This window comes from Pristis pectinata, chromosome 1 (assembly GCF_009764475.1).
Source record: "Pristis pectinata isolate sPriPec2 chromosome 1, sPriPec2.1.pri, whole genome shotgun sequence".
NCBI classification, from domain to species: domain Eukaryota; kingdom Metazoa; phylum Chordata; class Chondrichthyes; order Rhinopristiformes; family Pristidae; genus Pristis; species Pristis pectinata.
Genome location: NC_067405.1, coordinates 60425443 through 60449165, shown reverse-complemented (window position 1 = coordinate 60449165; position 23723 = coordinate 60425443). Strand labels below are relative to the sequence as shown.

The 23723-nt window shown below is 37.9% G+C and overlaps 2 protein-coding genes across 2 annotated transcripts; both read right to left on the bottom strand.

The window, feature by feature from the left end:
- Nucleotides 1-590: 590 nt before the first annotated feature.
- On the bottom strand, nucleotides 591-10869 carry LOC127578221 (gamma-crystallin S-like). Its single transcript, XM_052029970.1, has 3 exons — nucleotides 10786-10869; nucleotides 3065-3307; nucleotides 591-1858 (listed from the first exon to the last, which is right to left on the bottom strand). Exons 1-3 carry the CDS (start codon nucleotides 10807-10809, stop codon nucleotides 1586-1588), a joined length of 540 nt encoding a protein of 179 aa, XP_051885930.1. The 5' UTR covers nucleotides 10810-10869; the 3' UTR covers nucleotides 591-1585.
- Nucleotides 9537-23622, bottom strand: tbccd1 (TBCC domain containing 1). Its single transcript, XM_052029943.1, has 7 exons — nucleotides 23521-23622; nucleotides 21384-21721; nucleotides 19697-19846; nucleotides 17248-17614; nucleotides 13388-13574; nucleotides 12336-12833; nucleotides 9537-10970 (listed from the first exon to the last, which is right to left on the bottom strand). Exons 2-7 carry the CDS (start codon nucleotides 21717-21719, stop codon nucleotides 10844-10846), a joined length of 1665 nt encoding a protein of 554 aa, XP_051885903.1. The 5' UTR covers nucleotides 21720-21721; nucleotides 23521-23622; the 3' UTR covers nucleotides 9537-10843.
- Nucleotides 23623-23723: the final 101 nt, after the last annotated feature.

Genomic DNA, 23723 nt, shown 5'->3' with positions numbered 1-23723 from the left:
AGGGAAATGGACAGTCGACGTTTCAGGTTGAGACCCTTCGTCTGGACTGAACATTCTAATGCCCAGCAATTGTAATGACACTATGGTCATATGCCATCCGATCTTCATTTTAGTATGACCCATTATGATATGTTTTAATTGGAAATACGATATGCATCCTATTAGTATGCCTGTATTTGTTTTCCATTCTTTGTATTTCAAGAAATATGGTTGTGGCTTTCCTTGAACTACTGTGTCATTGTCTTAATGTTGGTCCCTAAGTGTTGTGGATATGTATGTCATGATATACTTCTAGCGAACCAACTCGGACCTTGTGATCTTTTCTATTCCTGGTAATGATGCTTCCTTGTATCATAATTTTAAAACAAAAATTAAATGAAGTGTCTTAGAAAACAACATTTCACGTAGCCTGAACCAGGTACATGTTTCATGAAATTAACCCTCAAAATTACTGGAGCAATGGAAGACTCAACAAGAAATGAGCTTCACACAGTTTTTATTTCAGGAGAAATGCTGAACTCTGCATTTCATTTTTTTTTTGTTTACAAGTAACATAGATCCAGGTAATGAATTGCACTGCAGAAAGATTGCATGAAGCTCCATTGCTAGCAGTCCATTTTTTTTCGGATGATGGAAATCAGATTACCTGATAATTTATTTTACCCTTAACAAACAGAAATCACAGGACTTAATTCAGAAAATCTATTTTAATTTGAGTAAATGAGATAGTTCCATAATTTGCCATTTAATGTGTATAAAACACATCATCACTGATGCTGACAGTTGATTGTAATAATGCTGTTAACTAAGCACTTATTTATCAGATGTGCACTTTAAAGCATTAAAACTCAAGTTAATATATTAGTTTAATTCTGTTATGCTTCAAGAAGAACTTCAGGGTAGAGTTGGCATTTGTTTCCACTTGTTATATCAGCACCATCACTTCACTGAATTGTAAACCCAAGTGTGTTGCAACCAAAACCACCTGGGCATATGTTTTCCACACATTGTCACTTGGGGCCCCATCCACAAATCCAAGCTTATGTCCCACAGAAAAATATGGAGCCCTGGTAATTTTGTTGTTTCTGCTGGTTACACATAGCTACTTAAAATAAATATTTAATTTGCTGAGAAACTGAGGTGTTCACCAGTGATTTTAAATCTGGTTACTCACAGGTGGAGGACAGGACATCCTTGGTGAAGAGGCTTGTTTCTTTGTGATAAACCCATTTTCAGCCGTGGATGTAAAGCCACAGCTGATTACCATCCTTAAATGGATAAAGGAGTACTTTATAATGGAAATTTGTAAAGAAGGAACAATTAAATTCTATCATACTGGCACATGGAAGATTTTGATTGTGACTTTGCAAATGACTGGTAATTGAAATAAAGTATAACCTAGCCAATGCAATTTCAAGCAATATTGGCACAATTTCTCAATTGCACTCAAAGTGGAAACCCAACCCGTGCATGTTCTGCAAATTTTTCTCTGATAGATTGTCTTTCATTAATTCTATTTATTAATAGCTTTTATTAATGCCAAATCAATAAAGTGAAGCCTGCAAAAATTGCAGTACGTGCTTAGCTACTCAATGATACGATGAAAGGATTGCACTTTCGATGTGGTTGCTCCCCAATCTGCAGCTTTCTCATAGACACCTTGCTCAAGGAGGTATTGCCTTCCACGGTAATTTGGCTGTTCATAGAAAACCCATGCACCATCCAGGACAGTGCAGGAGTCAATATTATTAATATGGAATTGTTCAAAGACAGATGGACAGTCGTCTGTGTATTCAATTGTTTGAGTTTCGTAATCGCCCTTGTTGCAGATTCTGATCTTGTAATTACCTGCATCTGCCTGTAAAACATAAAGTGCTTGTGAAGACAGTGCCATTAATTAAACTGGTAAAAAAATCTTAATTTCTGTTGACCTTGTACAATTACTTTTCTAGACCCTTCAAAGCAATGACTCCTTTCAAGAGTGTGGGCCTGTGGTGCTCACATAAATGCTATTGGTTTTCACAGGCCTACACGATTTAGATATCTTTATTAGTCACATGTACAGTCCATCGAAAGACATAGTAAAATGTATCTTTGCGTGGAGTGTTCTGGGGGCAGCCTGCAAGTGTCACCACGCTTTTGATGCCAACAGAGCATGCCCACAACTTCCTAACCCGTACGTTTTTGGAATGTGGGAGGAAATCGGAGCACCCGCAGGAAACCCACACAGACACAGGGAAAATGTACAAACTCCTTACAGACAGCGGCTGGAATTGAACCCGGGTTGCTGGTGCTGTAATAGTGTCATGTTAACCGACTACTTAAACACTGAGGGCATGATAGCATGAGATGATCTTATCCTCTTCACATATTTCTAGTAGGGATTGTTGTCAGCAATCAGGAGCAGAATCTTGCTGACTTTTCCTTATCCATCCAGGAAAACTGAGATGAACTGTATTGCCTCCAGTGCTGGTTATTTCAGCACAGGCTGGGATTATACCTTGTTTCTTACTTATATCAAAACACTACCTGGACCAACAATGTAATTGGCATAACAACCCTGCATAACTAAATTCAATATCCACCATTATAGTGTTCGAAGCAAAAACAAGGGTCTCTAAATTGGGTAAAACTGAGCCAGTTTTCCTAGTACATCGATCAGTTTTCTGATCATTTAACAATGTAAAAGCTGACCACATCTGGAAATGTTTTTAATTTAATTATCTGCGATTTCCCCATTAACTTGTTTTTAAATGGATGGAGTTCATTAAATTGCTGATACAGTATTTTATCTTGTCAATTTGCAAGTTAGTATGTTCTATTGATTGTGGTATATATCAATATTAAAATCTATAATACACTAGAACTTTTTATAATGGAGGAGAATTTGGTATTCTAACTCAGCTTAATATAATTCTAAACATAAATGACATTTCATTGGATTGTTCACAAATTATATACATTCAACTGAATATTACAATTTGGCATGATTTTTTTTTCCAATCTGCTGTCAAACATAGAGGTTTCAATATTCTTAAGATCTGTACAAAAGAAATGCACTTACTTGTTGGATTTTGTGGCATGAAGCAATATGATCATTGATTCCCATCCAATGCTTATAATCAGGATATTCATTCTTGGTAACAATATATAAGTTTCCAGTAAACCTGGGCTGTTCATACACTGCCCAAGCCCCACTTTCTACTTTAATTGAGTTACAGCGGGACAAGGAATCGCGAAAATCCAAGCAATCACTGTTACATTCATAGTGACGACCCAGAAAGTTTCTGTCCTCATAGAAAGTGATCTGCAGTTGAATATTAAATGAAAAATTAAGCTTGTATTGCTCATCATATTTATTTAAATAATAGTCATTTATATCTCCATGCATATCAACAGCTAATCCAAAAATTATTGGGTTTTTATAATTTCTCTCAAAGCATCCAAGTGTAAATAATACAACTGAATCCTTTACTGATTTGGTTGTTTTGCAGCAAGGAACCTGATGGAACGCCAGAAAGATGCCTAACATCTTAACCATAAGATCACCAAGGGTGATTGATTGTAGAATTATAGAATCATACAGCACAGATGCCTATTTATAGCTCTTTGAAAGGGTTTTCAATCATTCCCATGCTCTTTCTCCATATGTCAGAATGTTTCCTTTTACCCCCAAGTACTTATTTCAACTCCCTTTTAAAAGTTAATCTGCTTCCATCAACATTTCAGAAAGTGCATTTCAGATTCTAATTACTGCATATTTTTCTTCACATTGCCTATTATTCTTTTGCCAAATACCTTAATATCCATGCTTTTTATCCTCAGCTAATTTAGATCCATGAAGTCACTGTCCTTTTAATCCCCTGGGTGTGAATTACACTAATAATCTATTAGACGACACATACCAGGAGCAAAGTGGAATGCTTTTCATTTGCCTCAAGAAGCTCAACACCAAGCAGGACAACGCAGTCATCTTGATTGACATCTCATCAAACACCCTAAGCATTCATTTCCTCCACCAGTGGCTGCTGTGTATACCATCTACAAAATGCACTGCAGTTACTCACCCAGGTTGCACTGACAGCACCAACCAAATCCACAATCTCTCCCACCAAGTATGACAAAGGATGCAGGCACATGGGCATACCACCACATGCAGGTTCCCCTCCAAGTCGCACACCATTCTGACCTTGAAGTGTGTCACTGGGTCTAAATCTTGGAACACCCTATCCAATAGCACAGTGGGATTACCTTCACTGGAAGATTGCAGGGGTTTGAGGTGGTTCGTCACCACTTTCCAAAGGGCAATTAGGGATGGGCAACAAATGGTGGCCAAGCTAATGATGCCCAAATTCCAAAAGTGAACATATAAAAATAAATTAAAGGTATTCTGAAAGTCCATATACATAAAACAAATTATCCTCATATATCCTCTACATTACGATTTATGAAAAAAATCTTTGAGGAGAGTAATCCCAACATTTGACTTTCTTCTAAATGATTTTCCTTCTTTCTGGTATCATTTCAGTAAATCACTTCTACACCTCTCCGAAGACCTCTAAGTTGTGGTACCTACTTAAGCTGTAGTCTTTCCTGCCATTTAACATCACTTCCTTGCATATATACTTGATACGTATATAAAAACAACCACCAACATATATTTTGACAACCTTTTAACTTGTTTTGTCACCTTCAAAGATGCATGGATTTAAGGTTTGAGCATACCGTATATCTTGTCTCATGATCTCTGTATGTCCATGAAACACTTTAAATGTAGCACTGTGGTTATACATAACAACCAAATTGACTGCAGGAAGCTGCCACAAACAGCAATCCCACAATGACCAGATAATCTGTTTAGTGATGCTGATTGAAGGCACCAGGACACTGTGGATAACTTAGCTTCTGTTCAAAATATCGTGGGACCTTTTAATGGGACTTGAGAGGCATGCTATTTAAAAGACAAAATTCTGTTTCAAAACAGTACGTGTTAAATCCATTTAATTTGCCAAAGCTTTTAACGAAGAAGATATAAACTGTATGGTAATAAACAGGTGTTCCTCTGTTTACTCCGCTCTTATTTTCATCTTTATTTCTCCTCCCAGCATTCCTCTATCCTCCTACCTCTTACTTAAACCCCTATTTTGTAGGGAAACACTCATGCCGAGCTTCACAATGTGAATAGGAGCAGATTTGGAAAACTCAAAGCTTCACATTGGTCTGTATGGGAAGAAAATTTCATGTATCTATCAGCATTCATAAACAACAGGATATTTTTCTGCAGTAACAGGTAGAGATACTTGTTAGATACCCCATGCTTTGTAAGGTTTATTGAATTCTTATCTGGTAAATAAACAGGAGCTTATAAAACCATGAGGAATGCGACAATGAGAGAGAAACATGAATATGGAAGCAATTAGATCAAGGCAAAGATTACTAATCCTAGTTCCCATTCTTTCTATGAGGTTAAGAGGCTAATATATGCCCAAAGGGTGTTCACTTTATGTCAATCCTGTCCTTTCTTCTAGTATTTACTGTTTTTGACAGATTACCAGGACAGTCAATGTCCACTTGTCAGCTAGTTCTGAGATAAAAAAATGTGATTGTTCACATTTCAAGGCCAATAACATATTAGATAATGTTGTTACTAATCATTGGAGCTATCCTTTCTGCCTCATACTTAAACCCTCTTCATAAACCTTAATTTGAAATTGTATGCTGTATTTACAAACAGGAAAATTTGAACAAGCATTTTCTCAAATTCCACTTCTTGTGCCAACAAGCTGCATAGTGTAATTGGACAAGAAAATAACAGGCTGTCAACTCTCTTATGTGATTATGGCACAATTAAGTACAGACATACACATTTTAAATAGTTCGTGGCAGATACCATTGATACATCAAAAGGACAATTATTTAACACTACAAGTTCCTGTTAAACTACATAGAGGTGAAATAGGCAGAGATATATTTTGGACATACTTACTTTCCCCATCTTTGGAGTCCTTTTGCAAACAATTGTGTTCCAAGATAAATGGAGCCTGCTTTTATAGGCTGTAGGATTTACAGGGAGCAACACTTTTGTTATGGAAATTAAATTAAAATATCGAGTCAGTCATTTCAAGTCCAATCAAGTTTTCTAGAATATTTGATGGGATAACAAAACAACTAGAGCGTGAATTCCTCTTAATTGTTTGTTACATCAGTTGGATTAATGTCGCGGATAAATTTTACTGGCTTTGCTGAGTCAGTTCAACAAAAGGGTGCAGATAATCAGGGATAAGAATAATTTGTGTAGTTTGTTTCAGCTATGTTGCTGAACAATAACAAAACTCTGAGCAGACATCTTGCTGACTCATAGGTAAAATATTCATCCTTCAACTCGCAGTTTCTATCAGCAAGTCTGTGCTGAGTTTCTTGACTTCAAATCAAGCAATTTGCCAAGTCAACCCAAGTTAGGGAAGGGGAAATTGTCCACAGTCAGCTAATGACTGACAAATTACATTGCACATGGTTCGTTTGACATGACATTGGGGCAGTAAATGATAATTTATTTCAACAGTACGATTTCCTGTTAAGTAACCCAAACAGTTGCTGTACAGTGGGTTCCTCACAGAGGCTGTCTGTGTGGGGGTACAAGATCAAGCTTAGGTATCAATTGAAAATAAACATTAGTACCTTATAGGTGTGGAATGGATTCTCAACTACTGTTGTCTTACAAATCTATTTTTCAATTAAGCCACTTTAGATTGAGCAATCCTTAAATCAGTTGACAGAAATCTTATGTATTGGTGACAAAGCTGAATATTCAATAATTCTAGCAAATGTATTTAATTGTCATTACCTCATTTATATCAGCTCTCATGCTTTAGTTTGTATATTTTGTCACTGACCTGGTAATCAAGTAGCATGAGACTTCCAAGGTCCATCACATGTTGTTTCAATAGAGACTTATACTTCCGATAGAAATGCCAACTTAGATTTCAGTACGTCTTTGGATATTGCTTCTTCTCTAACCTCCAGACTAAGCCTCAATCAAAAGTCACCTCTCTCTCTATTTAGCTATCCATGAACTTGAATGATTACCCATTATTTTTTAATTCCTCTTGCTATTGCTACCAGTTTACACAAACTATAGCAATACAAAACGAACTGCTCTACTTAATTTTTTTCCCCAAAGAAGGATACTTAAAGAGAAGCGTCAGCTGGAAAGAGGCAGAAGACTAAGGAATCCTGATCTTGCTTTCACTGGTGAAAGTGCCTGCCACTGACCTCACAGAAATCTACCAACAAAGACCCAGCAATATGAATGATTTGGACATTACCTTTCTGATATCATTTGTAGTCTGACATTAGTTCAATGGAATTCTTGGGACCCAGCTAGAATGATGTCATCAAGCTGGCTGATCTACCCATCATTTAAGGATTCTCAGAGAAAGAAACCAGGGAGCAAGAAGCAGGCTTTATATATTTAACTCAAAAGAAAACAGAATAAAGGTTGGAATTTGCATTTGAGGGTTAAGATATAAATAGATATAATATAATGTAACCTCTACAACTGTAACATTACTTTGAAATCCCTTATTTTGAAATCGAAAACTATCCAATGCTGAGATCAGTTTTTTAGGGCTGGAGAGTTTGCTAAGCAATAATTACAGCTTATCAGTAACAACTAAAGTAGATGTCATGCAATGAAGCAAATTTTTTCCGGGACATTATATATACTGTAAATATTGAATTTATTAATTTTTGCCAGAGAGGGCTTCAAAATGCACCATAGAGCAGATCAGGGAAGCACTGATTGCAACTTGTAGATTTCCACCTTTAACTGAGCCTGTATTCTTCACAGCATGCTGTCAGTTTTATTTCACTGTCATTGCAACCACAAAATCCAAACCTTTGTTTCATTCATTATTACAGTATAATTTGGCATGAATGGAGAGATCATTCTATAATTTAATCTTGTTCCCTCACTTGCTAGGATTGCAGAGTTACTTCCATTGTCTCCTGACTTCCTTATACCTTGGTCCAAATAGACGAAAGAGCCAAATTTAAAAAGGGAAGATGTGGATGATTACCCTTGATATCAAAGCAATATTGGGCTGAGTGAGGCATCAAAGAGCATTAAGGAAATTGATGTCAATGGAAGTTAGGGCAATAACTCTCCACTGGTTGAAGTCATACTTTGCACAAAGGTTATTGTTGTTTTGGGACATCAATCATCTCAGTCCCAAGATATCACTGCAGACACACACTGATGGCTGTGTCCTAGATCCATCTTCACCTGATTCATCAATAACATTCTCTCCCTCATAAGGCAGAAGCCTAGGTACTTGCTGATGATTGCATAATGTTCAATTCCATTCTCAATTGTATTAACCCACAATTGTGTTCTGTGTGGTACTAGATAAAACCAAATAACACAGCCATAGTTGAGAGTTTACATTTTATAGTTTGTTGAAATAATTGGGAGCATAAATTTTTAACTTCAATTAATACTGAAACAGTGTTTTGTTTGCATTACAGAATGTTAATCAATATTTACAGTACAAAGCAAATATTCTCAAAAATGATTGTCATTAAACATTACCAATACCAGAAATGCAGTTTAAGGCATTTGCAGGAAATAGTTGATGAGGTAAATGTTGAGGAACTCATATTTTCAAACTGATTAAAAAGTTAGAGAAACAAAGGACTGTAGATGCTGGAATCTAGATGAAAAACATGATGATGCTGGAGGAACTCAGCAGGCCAGGCAGCATCCGTGGAGAAAAGCAGGCGGTCAACATTTTGGGTCAGGACCCTTCTTCAGGAATGAAGATAGGAAGAGGGGTAGCACGATATATAGGAGGGAAAAGCATAGCAGTGATAGGTGGACAAAAGAGGGGAGGTGGGGTGGGCACAAGGTGGTGATAGGTTGATGCAGGTAAGAGATAGTGATAGGCAGGTGCGTGGGAGGTGGGGAGAGCAGATCCACTGGGGGATGTGTCAAAGGTACAGAGAGAAAAAAAGGGGTAGAAAAAAAAAGATAGGCTAGGAAAGGGAAGAAAAGAGACATGGTTGGGAAAGGGCCGTTGGGTTACTTAAAGTGGAGAATTCAATGTTCATGCCATTAGGGCTGCAAGGTTCCAAGTCAGAAATGAGGTGCTGTTCCTCCAGTCTGCAGAGGAACTGAAGAAACAGCACCTCATTTTCTGTCTTGGAACCTTGCAGCCTAATGGCATGAACATCAAATTCTCCCACTTTAAGTACCCCCCACACCCTTTCCCAACCATGCCTCTTTTCTTCCCTTTCCTAGCCTCTCTCTCTTTTTTCTAACCTCCTTGTTTTCCTCTCCTTACCTTTGACCCATCCCCCGGTGGATCTGCTCTCCCCACGTCCCCTGCACCTGCCTATCACTATCTCTTACCTGCATCTACCTGTCACCACTTGTGCCCACCCACCTCCCCTCCCCTCCTTTGTCCACTTACCACTGCTCTGCTTTTCCCTCCTATATATTGGGCTTCCCCTCTTCAGTCCTGAAGAAGGATCCTGACCCGAAACGTTGACCGCCTGCTTTTCTCCACGGATGCTGCCTGGCCTGCTTAGTTCCTCCAGCATCATAGTGATTAAAAAGTTATTTGGAAGAAAAAGGTCAGAATGTGGTTGCTAAATCAGTGGAACTTGGAGGGACCAAATTTCAATCCCAGCAATAGAAATGATACAATTGGTATCAATACTAAATCATCTGTAATTTCCACATCTGAACACCAGCCATCAACTGTGCTGCAAATATATATACACACACGTGGAAGTCAGGTTAAGAATACACTGAGCCTCAACAGAATCAACCAGTTTGCCAATGCGTTGGCAAAGCTCACGTGTACAATAGGCACATGGAGAAAGTAACTGTTGGCGAGTGAAAATTCACTGAGAGTTGCACAGAGGTAAACTGATGAGAGAAAGAAACCAAAAGTAAAATTATCTCAAATATTTGAAAACTCAAAGTATATGTCAATCAGCAGAAAAGTGAACAGTCACAGGCAAGGGTGTGTGTGACAAGGCTAATCTTCCTGTTCACAAAACAGTTTGTTGAGGAACCAAGGGCGTATTTAAGTTACCCAGACCAGAAACAGGGCCTCAGCAGAAACACATTATAAGGGAAACTTAAATTATTTTAGTTTAGTATAAAAAAAATAAACTCAAGGCAGAAATTACTGCTGAATTGATAATCACAATACCCTAAAGTTATGAAGGAAATACAGTAAAGGCTTTCAAGATTTCCTTTAACGCATATGGTGTCAGGAAACCCATCAAAACTTTAATTCCAAAAGTGAGCAAGGGTGGGAGATGTAGGTTGGAGAAAATGTTGAAATGTAAATTTCAAAAAGAAAAAAATACTCAAGTTGTCATGTTAAATATATTTTTTCTCCCTGATATTCAAAGCTGTGTCCACAGCCAGAGGATATGTTCTCAAAGTTCCTCAAATGTAAAGTGAATTTCAATTCGACCCAAGCACAAAATATGCAGCAGTAAATAAAAAAATAAAGCCTTTATGAACTAGTGCAATCATACTAATGCTCAAAACAAAACATAATCTTTATATATAATTGAAAATGTATTAAAAGTGTAATCTAATTCCATTTGAAATACAGTTATTAGCACTAATTTCTGAAATGTGTGCTTACAAGTTTTTTGTAAAAAAAACAAAACAATTATTGAGGACTAGCATCAGAGCCCAACTGCACCTGAGTCATGCATCTTCACAAAATGCATACAATATATATTTGCAAGAGAGGAACACACCAGATTTAATCCAATAATGGCCATGGGCTCACTTCCTCAGCACAAAGCCAAGGAATAATTAAGACGTAGTCTGTTTTGAGGAAGGTACCGGAATAAGACTGTCCAGCTGCTGACGATGCCCAGTTTTATCCAACCATTCACAGAATTCCTTCTCCACCAGGTTCTGAAACAACTTGCGATGTTCTCTGGAAAATAAGAGAAAGTATTAGGAAAGATCTGATAACATACTAAATTTTCAACCTTAAATCTTAAAATAAAATCTGTTCCATCTCGACAAAAATTTAAGCTATGCTCCATAGAATATAGCTGGCTTATGCTCTTGAATTTAGTTTTTCTTATCCTTGAAACACTGTGGGGTGGAATTGCCATTGCAAGAGAAATCAACTCGATATTACACGGTCTTCACTATTATTATACTACAGTGCAAAAGAAATTAATGCTCTGATACCAGCACTCAAAATCTAAACGATTTGGAGATCAAGTTATGGTGCACCTTTGTGCCTTTGCATTGAAACGACCACCACATTTCAAACAATTTGACAAAACGTACAAATTACCTGAGAATAACATCAGGGATGAAGCTAATTGAACGGTCAGCCAGCACCATCAACAGTGATACAAAATGAACCAATAGTTCTAAATAATCCCACAATATCAATTGAATTCTTTAGAAATGTGCTGGAGTGATTTTATTCCAGAGGAGTTGCCAGTGTTGAGCAAAAACTACCGTAATAATTTATATAATGGATGAATAAGTATGAACAATTATGACCTTTTTCTGGAAAGCTACAATAAACAGAAAGATGGTAGCCAATACACATTGTGGTAGAAAGCTAAACTCTACCAATAATTACACAAAAACTCTTAACAGAGGAGTTTTACCAATAGTAATAACCAGTGAATGAGGGACCAAAGATGCAAGTTGCCTACAAGTGGTTTCAGGTACACTCTTCTAACAGAGGACCCAGCATGAGCTGATTATCCTCCATTCTCAAATGCACTGAATAACAGTTAGAAGAGGGAATGCCTACCGATGTTCTCTCTGAGTCTTAATGACTGATTCTGACAGCTGCATCTTACTACATTACAAATGAAATCAACTAAAAGAGTGCAGAGTGAGGGGTGAATCTGAATCAGGTTTCAATCTGATAATATTGTTCTGTGGATATTGTGAAACTTATCCTTTCTGTGACAGAATACCCTAGGGTGGAGTGCAGATATGAATTACTGAGCTTCATTGATGTCAAGATTCCAGTTCATTATCAATTTGCATTGAGTTAGTTAATTTCAGCACTAGTGTTACAAAGAGTCTTACAAAAATAATTCAGTGGAGTACCAAACTCTGTTAAAAACACACATGCTAAATGTTGTAATGACATGATGCTAATCATTTTTTTATGGTTCTGCAAACACACATCTTGGGTAACATATTTGAATACTACTGACATATATAAAGCAGTTTTCAGCAAATCACTGCTTTCAAAAGGAATGGAGGAGACTCTTATCTCATTCTGGAACTAATAATCTATTTTCAGTATATAAATACTAACCTGCTAAGTCCTGCTTCCTTAACAGTCTTCTGCCAGTTCTGAATTTTCTGCTCTCTATGTTTAATGGCCTTTTCATATGGCGGTGGCAGTCCTCCAGGAATCTCCACGGTGTCTCCCTCCATTTCAAATGGAATCACAAATACATAGAAGTCCCTGGGAGGTAGTAGCCGATAGACAGGTATTTCATTGTTGTCCACACCAATACATATTGGCTTATTCCAATAATTGGGAATTGTGGCTATCCCTGTTCTAGCCATGTGATCCTCCAACAATGGATAATAAGTATGGTATGGTGCAAATGTTAAGCTAGAGTTCCCAGACATTATAAGAGGGCGGGTAGTTGTGAGACAGTAGAAAGTACATGAAGATGATGATGAGACTGAAAGCCTGCGGCAGATGGCTATTACTTTCACGTCATCACAGCCATGGATGTGGATGGTTGTTTGGACAGGGCCAAGAACAAAGGTGGTGTTTCTGCACTTCTCAATACTGACAGACCTGCAATGAGAAAGCAATGTTCGTATTAAGTATATGAAACTAAAAGCAAAATCTTCATAACTATTCACCTTATTCCAATCTACATTTTCTGCTGACTTTACAAAATAACTAAATCCTTTTCTGCAAAGCACCATTTTCTAGCTTGGGACTGAGCAAGTTACTTGCTTCAAGACCCTAGCAGGTGCTACCATCTTGAGAGTAGTCCAAGCTGACTGTGTGTGCAGGGCAGTTCATTCAAAATGCATTCCTTGAACATTTTTACTGTGTGTTCAGATGACCTACCTAAAATTAATACACGATTTTTTCAATAGCACAAAGTATAAAGCCCCCTTTACTGAAGTAGTGTTAGCTTTGACTTTAGTTATTAATCTCATTGCCCTTTTGCTTTTTTTTAAATTTAACTTTTCATTTAGACATCGCTCTAAGAAACTTTTATGAAGTAATACAAATAGACAAATGTAACCAATGAAGTTGCTGAAATAGTCACCCTTTTATTAGCTTGAATATAAAAATGTCCTTCTTCAAACCTTTTTCTTCATAAACAGTAATCTTACCTTAAAGGAGATAAGAGATATATGAAGCAGTCATTGCAGCGATGAATTTTAACATGAGCTCCAACTAGCTGTTCTGAGCTCTTAGCCAAGGTTTGCTTGTACACTTGTGTCATTATCACCACCTTGTGGCCTTTAGGTGCTGTGTAAGTATTGCATGCAATCTTTGCCCGCTTTGTTGTACCTTCAACTTATAAAAAGAGAAAGTAGCTCAGTAACATATAGACAGTCAAAATGTCTGGATGTCACAACTTAGTGATCGGACAGCTAAAGCAAACCCACTTTAATGCCATGACATTATAAATTCAACTGCAACGTCCAAGTTATAAATTTGATCAATAACTGGGTGTCAACTAAATGAATAGCAAAATGGATACCTGTTTTAAATGTTTCAAAAATATAAATGTAGTAATCACTCTACTTAATTTGATGAGCACCAGAATAAAGTTGATATTGCCCACTATAATCAATATATTGCTGCAAATTATTTCAGTCATGACCATTGAAATATGAAAATTGTGCTGAAAAAGACGGCACCTTTATAAATGAATATTAATTTACTTACTACAACACAGGTGGAGACGGTTTGGTCCACTGGGTCTTTGCTGGCTCCCAACAGATCAATCAATCCCATGTTTATTGTCATAGGCATACATGCACAGGGTATAAATGCCATGAAAATTGCATTTTTTCCAGTATCCCTGCAACTTATTCTCTCTCACTGCCCATCAATTCCCCTTTCAATTCTTTTTGCCACTAATTAACTTATCCATGGGTCTTTGGTATGTTGGAGTAAATTGGAGCACCCAGGGGAAACCTACTTCTCTTGGGGAGAATGGTGAACACTATGCAGACAGCATCTGAAGTCAAGGTTGAACCCAGTTCCATGGAGTACTAAGTACTGCGCCACCCTTCAGGGATAACTTGCAAACTCCACAGACAGCCTTCAAGGTCAGAAGCAGACTGAAGTCCCTGGAGCCATGAGACAGCCGCATTAACTGCTGTACTACCATGCCACCCAGTTTAAGCTCAATCTCAAGATTTGTGCTCTGCTGGTAAGTTCGAGAAATGTGGGTATGCTGCCTTCTTGAAGATGCTGTCAGTGCTGTTCAGCAACTGACAGGATCAGGTTGATGAGCGTGAGAAAGTTCAAGGATTTTTTTTGAATGTGATGGTTAAGGGCTAGCTATTTATTTCCAAATTAGTATGGCCTGTGGAGGAAAACAAAGATGATATGCCTCCACGCCAGCTGGCCCTATCCCTGTAAATGGTGGGGGGGGGGGGGGGGGGGGGGGGGGGGAGAAAAAGAGGGGACACACACACACTTTGACTGTGCTGCTGATGCAGCCTACATAAAATGCAGATATCCATCTGCATACTGTAATCAAGATGTGTCAACTGTGAAAGAAGCAAACCAAGAGCAAGTTGGAGAGGGTGCTTTGGGTGACGCTTGATGTGTTGTTACATTGGAATGCTTTGTCTGACGTGGCACTAAGACATATGAAACTTTTGGAGCTGCACATATCCTGAAGAGGACCCAGTTCATTTACAACGGAGACACAGGAGACTGCAGATACTGGAATCTGGAGCAACAAACAACCTGCTGGAGGAACTCAGCAGGTCGAGCAGCATCTGTGGACAGAAAGGAATTGTCGACGTTTTGGGTTGAAACCCTGCATCAGGACTGACCCGCTGAGTTCCTCCAGCAAATTGTTTGTTGCTACAGTTCAATGATGGCTTGGGTCTTGTAGGTGGTGAAAAGATTCTGAGGAACCTTGCTTTGCAGAACACTCAAGTCACTTTTCTGCTTTTGTAACAAGTTAATGCAGCCACTGTAGTTAAGTTTCTGGTCAACGGTGATAGTCTCTAGTTCACTCAAGGTTGTTGATATTGGGAAATACAATGAGAGTAACACCACTACATGTCAAGAGGTGAGAAGACTCTTGTTTGACATGGTTATTGCTGCAAACATTGTTTGCCAATTATTAGCTGAAATGTGAAAAATATCAGGAGAAATTTATTATCAAAGAAATTGCGAATGAAGTAGAAGACTGCAGTCTTCAGCAAAAATTAAGGCTGGCACTCTAGTGTTGAGGGAACATTACACTGATAGAAATACCATCTTTTGGAACATACATTATACCAGAGCCCCACTTTCTCCCCCACATGGATGCAAAAAATCCATGACCACTTTTTCAAAGAAAAAAAAGTTATTCCCAGAGAAATTACTAGTATTTTGTTCTCAACATCACTGAACTGTCATTATTGCATTGCAGTTTTAGAGGGCAGAAAATAATTTCCACATTTCATAATGATCAGACTGCAGAAGTACCTGAACGGCTAGAGAACTTAGAACTGTACTGACGCTGTGCAAGACACTATATAAAATGTCTTATGATGGAGAAAAGATTATTAATAAAGTAACTGACGATGGTTGTGCCTAGGAGGTTGTGCCCAGGACATTATGCCCAAGGAACACCTGGAACGATGTATTTATATATTTGTAACTCTTAAAGCCAGGAAATTTAAAAAATTCATTATATCTAAATTTTAATATGTGTGTGACTTCATTAAAATAGAATGTCTTGCACATCTAAATATTTCATGCTTTAGTAACTATTTACTATTTACTTTTCCACAGACACTATTAACTCTCCCACACTTTTTTCAAGTTATTTACTATGGAAAACAATGAAGAAATCCATTGTCAATCAATATCCAAAGGTACAATTTATCAAATGATATGATCATAATCTGAAACTCAGATGTGCAGAGTGCTGATCCACCGGAGGATATAATTATGAAGTTTCATTAATTTCACTGCCTGCATCAAATAATTCAGATCATGGTTCAAGCTTGCATATTTCCCATTTGTATGACCCTATTTAATAAAGTGCTCCAAATGTTCACTTAGAAAGCTTTCCCCTTATTTAATTTATAAACAAATTATATCAGTTTAATGCAAGTTATCAGTTCAACTCAAAATTACTTTTCAAGTTAAGTTGTTTTGAAACCTACTTACCTTTCAACCTTTTTTTGCAAAATGTACACAATGAACTCTGACACCAGCTCCTGATAGTAAAGATTGAGTTTTCAAACTAAAAAATATACTATACAGGGTAAATTAATTCAACACAAGGTATGCTTGTTATAAAGCCAGTAAAAAAAAATTGACAAGAAAAACAGCCGTCAAGTACTTTTTGAGAGCACCTTAATTTTTCTCATGTTTCCTGACTATGGAATATGGACATTCAATTATAAAGTCAGAAATTCTGTACATTTTAACACAGAATCATTGGTACTAATTATCACTCAAGCAATGTACTTTTGATTTTAATTGTTTAGCAGCATTTTCTGACAGCACAGTGGCTGCATAGAACCCCTTAGGGAAGAGTTGATAAGTCATTGTGGAGTTTTCCTCACATTTTCCCACAGCCAGATATCACTGGCAGCAAACAAATCAGAGCAGGATTCCAGCCTTCACATTCCCAATAAAAAAGTCCATTGTGATAAGAGATGGAATGGGACTTTAAGATAGCAGAAAATGTAAGTGATCACTGACAACCTCCACATACCACCGAGGGATTTTAAGGAATGTGCAGCTTAATACATTTAATCACATCATAATTACCAAACTCAGCCATTTTGGTAAGGTAGGGAAAATGCTCAAAGAAGAATCCATTTCTCAAAAACCAGAATCTACGCTTACTACCCGCTCCCAACAACCCGATATACACCCTCAAAAAATGTTAAATATAGTACCTTGTCACACATATACATCTTTATATTTTGATCCAATATACAAAATCAAATTGTAACGAGTGAAACATTCTTATTTTAAAGATCAAGTCCTGTAAAGTTACCTTGCTGTGCCCATGCTAATTTCTTTCCCTTTTGGAAACAGACTGCGGTGCCGAATGGATTAGGTCTGAGCACACTTCTCAGCCAGGCTTCCAGTTTATGAAAATGGAACATCTTGGAAAGCTTGGAATAGCCAGTTGCGCCCAGAATTGGTTGCCAAAGAGCCAGTTCATGCACAGGATAAATCGCTTCATTCCGACCAATACTTCCCTCAATGAGAAAGTTCAAGGCCCTGACTGCTTCCGCAGATATCATGCTGTCATGGGTTGTGTGGGCTGAAATGGTGAGCTGTTCAGGGTCTAGCAGAAGTTCCAACAACTCTGACAAGTGGCTCAGAACAAATGCCAGATGGTTATGGTCATCCATATTCTGGATTGCACGAAAACAAGAAAAAAAAATTCTGAATAAACATTTCAGTACCAGTAGTGGTTTTTTTTTTTACACATTTCACTACATACAAGATATTGTCTGGCAAAATGAAGTTGCATCACTTTGTGTGGAATGAATAGATAGTTATAAAATTGTTTGTGAGAAAGCAGAAAAAGGACATTTTAAAATAGTTTAGCTTCCCTGTTGGATCCTTTTTTGCTCCCTACAGTCAAAAATCTGGAGAAGTATGATAGCAGCACAGTAAATAAATTAGTCAATGATACCAAATTGCATGGCAAGTCCAGCTTTAAAAAGAGGGTAGTAGATCACAAATGGAAGTGTACAGATATAGGCAAGTGTGTTTAAAAAGGTACATTTAATTGGGGTATAGAATATAACATGATTGAGTGGTGTTTGATGACAACAGGAAGAGAATTCATGGCAGTTATAACAGAAGGTTCCTTTAAAGCTTCCAAGACAAGCAAATTTTGGGGACCATTCATAGGAAATTAGGACTATTATAACAGGGTTATACAAAGATTTGGTAAGACTTCACTTGACAAGTTTTTTTTAAATGCAGTATTACTGATCCCTTTGAAGCAGCCTATTACGAGTCCCGAGAACCATAGGCATTATACTACAGGAGGATGTTGTTGAGTCCATTGCATCTTTGCTGGCTCTTTACAATAACAATGCAACAAAATCCACACTGGAAAATAAGATTTTTCTTCCCCAATTTTTGTGATGTGGGCATTGCCAGCAAGGCCCAGCTCTAACTGCCCCTGTGAATGCAGGCTATGGTTATGGTACAACTGAATGACTTGCTCAACCATTTCATAGGGTAGTAGTGGTCTGGAGTCACACCAGAACAACTAAAACAGCAGATTTCTTTCCCTAAAGGACATCTGTCAATGAATTGGGTTTTTACAGTAATCCAGTAGTTTTATGTCCGAGTTTAATAGACTTAAAAAAACAATTTAAATTCCATAGCTGCTATGGTGGGACTTGAACTCTGATCTTGGAATTTTTAATCCAGGATCTAAATTATTAATCTGGTGTTTTAACCACTGCACCACCATTTGCCTTTAAAAAAAGATGGTGGTATTCACTAGAGACATATAGGCAATTGGATTCAGGTGTGTAAGATGGTTAGATACAAGTTACATGAAAGTAGTGTGTTTCGGGTTGAATGGAAATAAGTGGAAAGAGGGACCTATCCATATAAACAGGAAATCAAGTAAAAAGTTTAAATGTGTGAAAATTCGCAGAGTGACTAACCAAGGAAACAGGATTTCGAGGGTAGAAAAAGATTAACTGCAAGAAAAAGAGGCAATCATGCCATAAGGGAATCACAGTCAAATAATTTGTGTAATTAAAGATCTAGGATTAAAGTGGGGTGAATAAGGATTTCTATGTAAATAACATCAAATAGGCTACAGGAAGAGGGCAATGGCAAGCAATGAACAGGTCATGTATTTTACCAGTTTTTGAAATACAAGCCACTCTGGGAAATTTTAATTTATATATTTAATGATAGAATTACAAATTATTAAACTTTATTTGATGATGATTTAAAATTAAATACATTTTAAATCAGCACATTATGTTTGATCAAAATTGATCTTTTATCTGAACAAACAGCAAACAAATATAATCACAAGTACAGCTTTTACTAAGAAAGTAACTTTTACTATGAAGTAAAATGCTAACATTGTTGGTGGTTTTTGATTTCAGCTGTTCACAATGAAAATAATCTATTTATTTGGACTCAAGATAAATGGAAGATCTCAGCAGTAAAGCCTGCATTCTCTTCAGGAAAGGAAGATGGAAAAGAACAAATAGTAGTTGATAACTGAAGTTGATTTTTAACTTGGAATTCCCAAATCTCCATTGCTATTCCTGATTTGGGGAAATGAAGAATCATCTCTTGCCTACTATGTTACATTTTCTGCTCAATGGCAAGAAAATTACGCACGATTCAGTGTTCAAGTTTACATCCAACATAGCAAAGTTAAACAAATAATTGTTAGTGCATTTCCCTTCACTTGGTAGGTGTACAAGGCATTTTATTGGCAAGCCTACCTTGCTCTGAGAATTAGATTTTACATCCAGATCAGGTGATCGTGACCTGGGACTTGGCCATTCCTCTCCAATCAAGGATGTCCGTAGAGAGACTTTGTTCAGCTGCTGAACATAAAGAAACAGCAGGAACTGCAGTGTATCCACTGATAACTGTGTAAACAGATAAATTTATTTGAGTGTTTTAAAACCACATAATTGATTCATTAAAATATTGTACATTTTATTTTATATTTACATGTAAAGCATTGCAGCCTTTTACAAAGCATATTAATGTGTTATTAAAGTTACTCCAATATGTTCAACTACCTTATTTATTAAGAATATTACATGGAATCAAATATCTTCCAATGTATAAAGCTAATGCTGTAAAAGGATCCACTTTGAAAACTTCTCAACCATTACAGGAAATAAGAACAAGCTGTAATGTTCAGAGTTCTTAATATTATTTCCTGTTGTCTTCTCAAAAATTCAGCTTATGAGGCTAAATGGACAAATTCCTAATTTCTCCTAAGATGTTATATTCACTAGCTTTCCATGTCTGCAAAACACCTTGCCTTCACTTGGCCCTCCTAACAAACATAATTAATAATTCCAAGGTTAGAAAGAGCTTCTTAGTTCAAACCCTTACCAGTTTTTTGTTCTTTCTGTAATGAAAATGCTTTGAAATACATTTTTATGAGCATCAATTTTACAATCACAATCATTAAAGGAAAGTATCAACTAATCAAAATTATTTGCATCGATCAATGTTTTGCTAAGAAAAGATATCACATAATATATAGTACATGATATATAGCTTTTAAAGAAAACATTCCCATAATGTGCCAAGTCAGATAATCTGTCAGAAAATTCTGAGCCACTGAATTGGACTAGGGCAGAAGGCTGAAGCAACATAACTACGAATATCAGCTACACCATAAACTGGATGTAACGTAATCATTTTTTTTAAAAAACCATGTCAGTGCTTGAAGAATTATTACTTTGTTGCTTCAATCTTATGCAAGGTCTGTAATTAAGGGAGTTAAACTCAGACTCGCCCCCACTATGACTCATTTAACAATCCTGGTTGTTTAGTTACAGATATATGTAAACCTGGTTAAAACTGCAGCCTTTATAATGGTTGTGTCTCCTCCATTGGTTAAAATAATGCATTTCAGGGAATTAGGACATTCATTTCCATATCCCACCAAGGAGAACCTGTACATTTCCATTTCACTGCCAGAGACGAATATGGGTGATTAGGATTCCAAATGAATTATCCTCTGTGTTAGTAAGAGTCAAGACTCTGTTGCATCATTTTTACTATACTGCCAAAACAAAGGGGATTTCAAAAGCCCCTTCATAATTCTATATATGAAAATGCATATCCCGAGAAGTTCATAAGACAACAATCTAAATGAGGATACCCAGCAAATAGTAGATTATTGGATATTGAAAATTCTAACTTTAATACACCTCTGAAAACAGAAAATGATTTTTTAAATGAAACAATGCACAGTTTAAGGTAGTGTGCAAGCAGCTTGTTAGTGCAATCCAGAAACAGTGCAGGTCATGCACACCATGACTAAATATCCATCAAGAAAGTCTACAGTAGAGCACAGGGAAGTTCTATGTTTGATTGAAATGCAAGACTATAATTTCTCCACTAGCAGAAAAAAATTACAAATTCTTAAATAAAAATTCATGCCTTGTTTTTTAGTTTGTCAATTTCTTCTTCTGATCTGCAGTGAGATACCGCTTCAGCCCACTGCAACCTCTCCTCTGCAGTTCTCTCAAGAAGAATGTCAAATGTTTCAAAATACAACCATGCCAAATTTTCAGCCAGCTGCAACTTTCCACAGGCAATATGCCTCCACATAGGCCAGGAAAGCCTGGGATAGCCACCATCTCCTCCCTTTGTTCGAACGTATGTCGCCATCTTTCGAAGATAGTGCATGCTGAATTTTGAAGGAGGTGGGATCTGCAAGACCCCAACAACAAAGGTTTCATATTTTACCCAAAGTCGGACATGTGGTTGCTCCATTTCTGCGTAAAAGGAAATATATTTTACTTCACAGGGTTCACTTAATGACAAAGTAGCTTAAATATGTTGACATTTTAAAATAAACATGATTCCCTTTGCTTAATTATTAAAATCACACATGAATATATTGACTTCATTCAGTTTCAAATGATGAATGCAGCCAATTCTAACTTCTTGTCCTATGGATGTCCTTTTCTTTAGCTTTATCAAGAGATAATCCTGCAAAAACATATGTAAAGCTGGTCACTTCATAGATCTAAAGATAACAAACAGTACAGAATAAATAACTGTCTAGAACTCAAACTGTACAGCCGTTTGGGTTACAGAAATTCACCCCTTACAGAACTCTCAAATCACTACCAAAACTTGGAGATATGGAATAAAATCGACTCTCACTGAATTTATGTGAGGAAAAGGAAATAAATCAACACCAAATGTTGTCTTTTTCAACTTAACTTTCTTGACGCATGCACAGATGACACGGCTTTGCATCAAGGAAAATTGTAATACGGGCAGTTTTTCAGGAAAGCAAAGTGCACTCCCCCCCCCCAAGAAATGCAGGAGTCACCTGTAGTCAGTTTTGATGAATGTCTTTGTTAAATAATTGTTGGTGGCATTGATTACTTTGCATTTTGATGTACACACACATGGCAGGTTTGATAGATGATTTGATATTTTTAGATTAACTTCCTTTTTGAAAAAGGAAAAAGCTCACAAAACTATTTTCAAGATGGATATTGGATGCCAATTCAAGATAGATATTGGATGCCAATAGTTTGAAACATTATTCAAGACTCCATAAAGCATTAAATAATGATTAGGCTGCAAGGAGGAGAGACCAAATGAAAAGATTCCAGCATTAAACATGTTAGGAGGGGAAAAATAACTTATAGCACCAGGTAATTTAAGCAATGAAATTTTGTATAGGAAAACATAAGACCAACCACGCATTTGCAGCAGTATGAAAATTCAAAAGGATTAATGTTCATAGAACATATTCACATCTTTGAAGATATTCCCCAGTCATTTTCCCTTCTGCCCCCTCCTGTCGGGCAGAAGATACAAACGCTTGAGATCATGTGTCACTGGGCTCAAGGGCAGGCTTCTATCCCACTGATATCATACTCAAACAGAACTCTCCTACGCTCCATCTCCCAGTCTACCTCGTCGTAGACCTTGCACTTTATTTGTTTGTCTACCTGCACTTCTCTGTAACTATATTCTGCATTCTGTTTTTTCTTTTATACTACCTCGATACACTATGTATGGAATGATATGTCTGGATGGCACGCAGAACAAAAGCTTTTCAGTGTATCTCGGTTCATGTGACAATAATAAACCAATTACCGGTATTCTAATGCAACTCATAGCCAATAAAGTACTTTCACTGTGACTTGTGCTGGAGGCAACACCACAGCAATTAGCAGGCAGCGAGCACCTGCAATAGTCAGCCATGCCACAATGTTGGCCAGAGGTAAACATCGGCCAGGAGATGGGCGTCCACTGGAGCGACCAAACAGCACCTCCGACACTGCGGCATTGCGCGGCACCACCTCACTGTGCTGCCGTGGGATTTGAATCCGACGCGGGGAGCGCTACCAATAAGTGAATCAGACACACGGGACGGCGGCGGGGAGACCGGAGCCGAGCCGGGGGCCCACCGTTTGTTCACGGCCGCAGCACAGGAGGCGGGCGCCCGGGACCGTGCCCGCTACCGGCGACGGGGCACGCATGTGCCTCGGCTCCTCCCTCCGCGGTGCCCGGAGATCCGCGCCCCGCCACCAGCAGCTTGGATCCTTACCGGCCCGAGGCGCTGCCGACCCCGCGGGGCCGCCGCTCTCCGCCCGGCGGTTCGCGTCGCCACATGAGATGAGGAGGCAAGAGGGGCCGGTCGCCCGGGAAGAGGAGGCGCAGCGTTAGCAGCGCCGCCCCAGTGGCGGGAGAGCAATCAGGCAACTGGAGGGTCTCGACATGAAGCGCCAACTGCCCATTTCCCGCCACACA